The following is a 2,400-nucleotide window of genomic DNA, read 5'->3' on the forward strand; positions in this document are numbered from 1 at the left end:
TTGACATTTAAATAATAAAATAAAAATAAAAATTATCTTCAATTGTGGTTGTCACTTGAATGCAATTTTCATTTCACAGGTTGGCGGTGCTACTGTGTTCATACTGAGTCTTTGGACGTTGGTCGATCGTAGTTTCATAAATGAATTATTGGGCACAAATCTCTTCTCAGGTGCAGTGTACGTTTTACTCGTTACTTCGATTGTGATTTGCTTGCTGGCGTTTTTGGGTTGCGTTGGCGCTGGCAAAGAGGTCAAGTGTCTTTTGTTAACAGTAAGTAGTAGCAAAGTTAAAGATTAATAATTCCAAAAGAAAAAAAAATGAATTGTTTTGTAAACAAAACATCTTATTTTGTTAGTATTTCATAATAGTAGCACTGGTATTTGTAACAATGTTAATTGGCGGCATACTTGGCTATGTGTTCCGTGAAAGAGTGCAGCAGACAATGCGACAGGTAAATACACAAAAAAAAACCCAAAATCATAACCAAAATACTTAAATTTTATTACAAACTTAGGAAATGCGCTCTACGATGGCACTCTATGGAAGCCGTCGTGATATAACACAAGCGTGGGATCAGACACAGGAACGTCTACAGTGCTGCGGTGTTGATACGTGGCATGACTGGAATCGTTATGGTCCCATACCAGAATCATGTTGTCAGGAAATATTTGCTGGACAACGCAGAGAGTGCACCATCTTTCCCAGCGTAACAAATCTCTACAATCAAGGCTGCCTATATGTTGCAACAAACTTTATTAGAGATCATGCTTCGGTTATTGGAGGGACAGCCATTGGTGTGGCAATTATAATGGTAAACACTAATTGTATTATAGAATATATATTTATAATAATTAATATATATTAATTTTTGAAATTACAGATATTTGGCATGATATTCTCGTGTTTGCTGTTTAATATGATTGAGTAGCATTAGTTTTTTTTTGTAATTATTATTGAATTTTGGTATATGAACTTTTAGTGCATATACTTAAATATCTGAAACGTACTTTCGTTAAAACCTCACACTATCAACACATAATCAAACGATCGACTCGATAACATTATTCGTACAAATTAAATTAGAATTAAGTCAAAAATTTTAATTTCACAGTGCAATTTTGCTTTTATATTTGTTAAACTAATATTTTATGTTAAAATTAATTCGATAGTTGGTAATTAAAGAACTGCAATTCGAAATGCACTTAAAAGTATTATATTCGTATGTATATAAAGGTAAAATTTAAATCATAATAGTAAATTAAGTTAAATTATAAACAAATGTAAAATTATTATAAAAAGTTGTAATTAATAAATGGTTATTTTATAATAATTGTTCAGAAAATATTTATTTGACTTTTTGAAAATTTTGTTTTGCGACAATGGTTTTAATTGAAAATATTAAAAATTATAGTAAAGTAAGATACCATAATCGAATTTATACACACCATAATCAAAACGGCATTTAAGCTCTTTCCAAACGGAGCACTCTTTCCTCATTCCACTCCATCTAACCTAACCTAAGATATCGCACAAACTTAGATTGCTAAGCAGATATATTTAAATGTGAACCATCGAAATTGAGATTAATTAAAACAAATAAATGAATTAGTCTTTGAAATTTATATCGTTAAACTAGTCAAGATTGTTACTATGTTATAAAAGTACCGGGAATCAGTCAGTAAAATTAAAAATATATACATATTATTCATCAAAATTCATTGTATCATCTTTAAAGTAGGTTGTTCCGAAATAATACATTTACGGTAACAAATAATACAATAACTAAAACAGTTTTTAAATACATTTTAATAAGTCAATTAATCAAATAAGTCATTTTAATAAATAAGTCAATTTTTATTATATATGCTCTTTAGAAAATTTTACTGAGAAATTGGATTTAATTGGAACATTTTACTTCCGTTTAATATCTCTTGCTATCAGTCTGTATAGTTCTTACTTATAAGTATCTTAGTATATGTAAATATCTGATAGATGTATTAGATATAAAAATCAAATCAATAGTGGTATCAGATTGGTTTGTTAAAACGGTATAATTTGAAAATTGATCAAAATTTGATAGAGTTTGGTCAAGTAGGAATCATGTGTAAAATAGAAATGCACGAATACATAAACATAGAGAACAAAACACATCTACGTAAGATAATACGTACTTAGTTGGCCTTTATAAGGGTGTGTCGTCCTTAACAGTTTGTAGAAAATAGTAAAACCCTACTTATATATTATGCAAAGAATAAATACAAAAACAAACCAACTATAGTTGCGGAATTTAAGCATGAACAATATTAGATCTTACTTCCTAACCGATAAATGGTCTTACTAACTATCAAAAAATGCTTCCTTAAAAACCTGTTGTTTAATCTTGTCTCTTTCTTGTAAGT

The 2,400-nt window shown here is 28.9% G+C and overlaps 1 protein-coding gene across 1 annotated transcript; it reads left to right on the top strand.

The window, feature by feature from the left end:
* Nucleotides 1–79: 79 nt before the first annotated feature.
* Nucleotides 80–1,220, top strand: LOC119669852 (CD151 antigen-like; the record flags this gene model as incomplete). Its single annotated transcript, XM_038079884.1, is given in 4 exon segments — nt 80–271; nt 357–452; nt 516–812; nt 882–1,220. Coding segments are annotated over 4 exon segments (633 nt in total), but the record flags the coding sequence as incomplete, so codon positions are not given.
* Nucleotides 1,221–2,400: the final 1,180 nt, after the last annotated feature.

This window comes from Teleopsis dalmanni, chromosome 1 (genome assembly GCF_002237135.1).
Source record: "Teleopsis dalmanni isolate 2A chromosome 1, ASM223713v2, whole genome shotgun sequence".
Classification (NCBI taxonomy): Eukaryota; Metazoa; Arthropoda; class Insecta; order Diptera; family Diopsidae; genus Teleopsis; species Teleopsis dalmanni.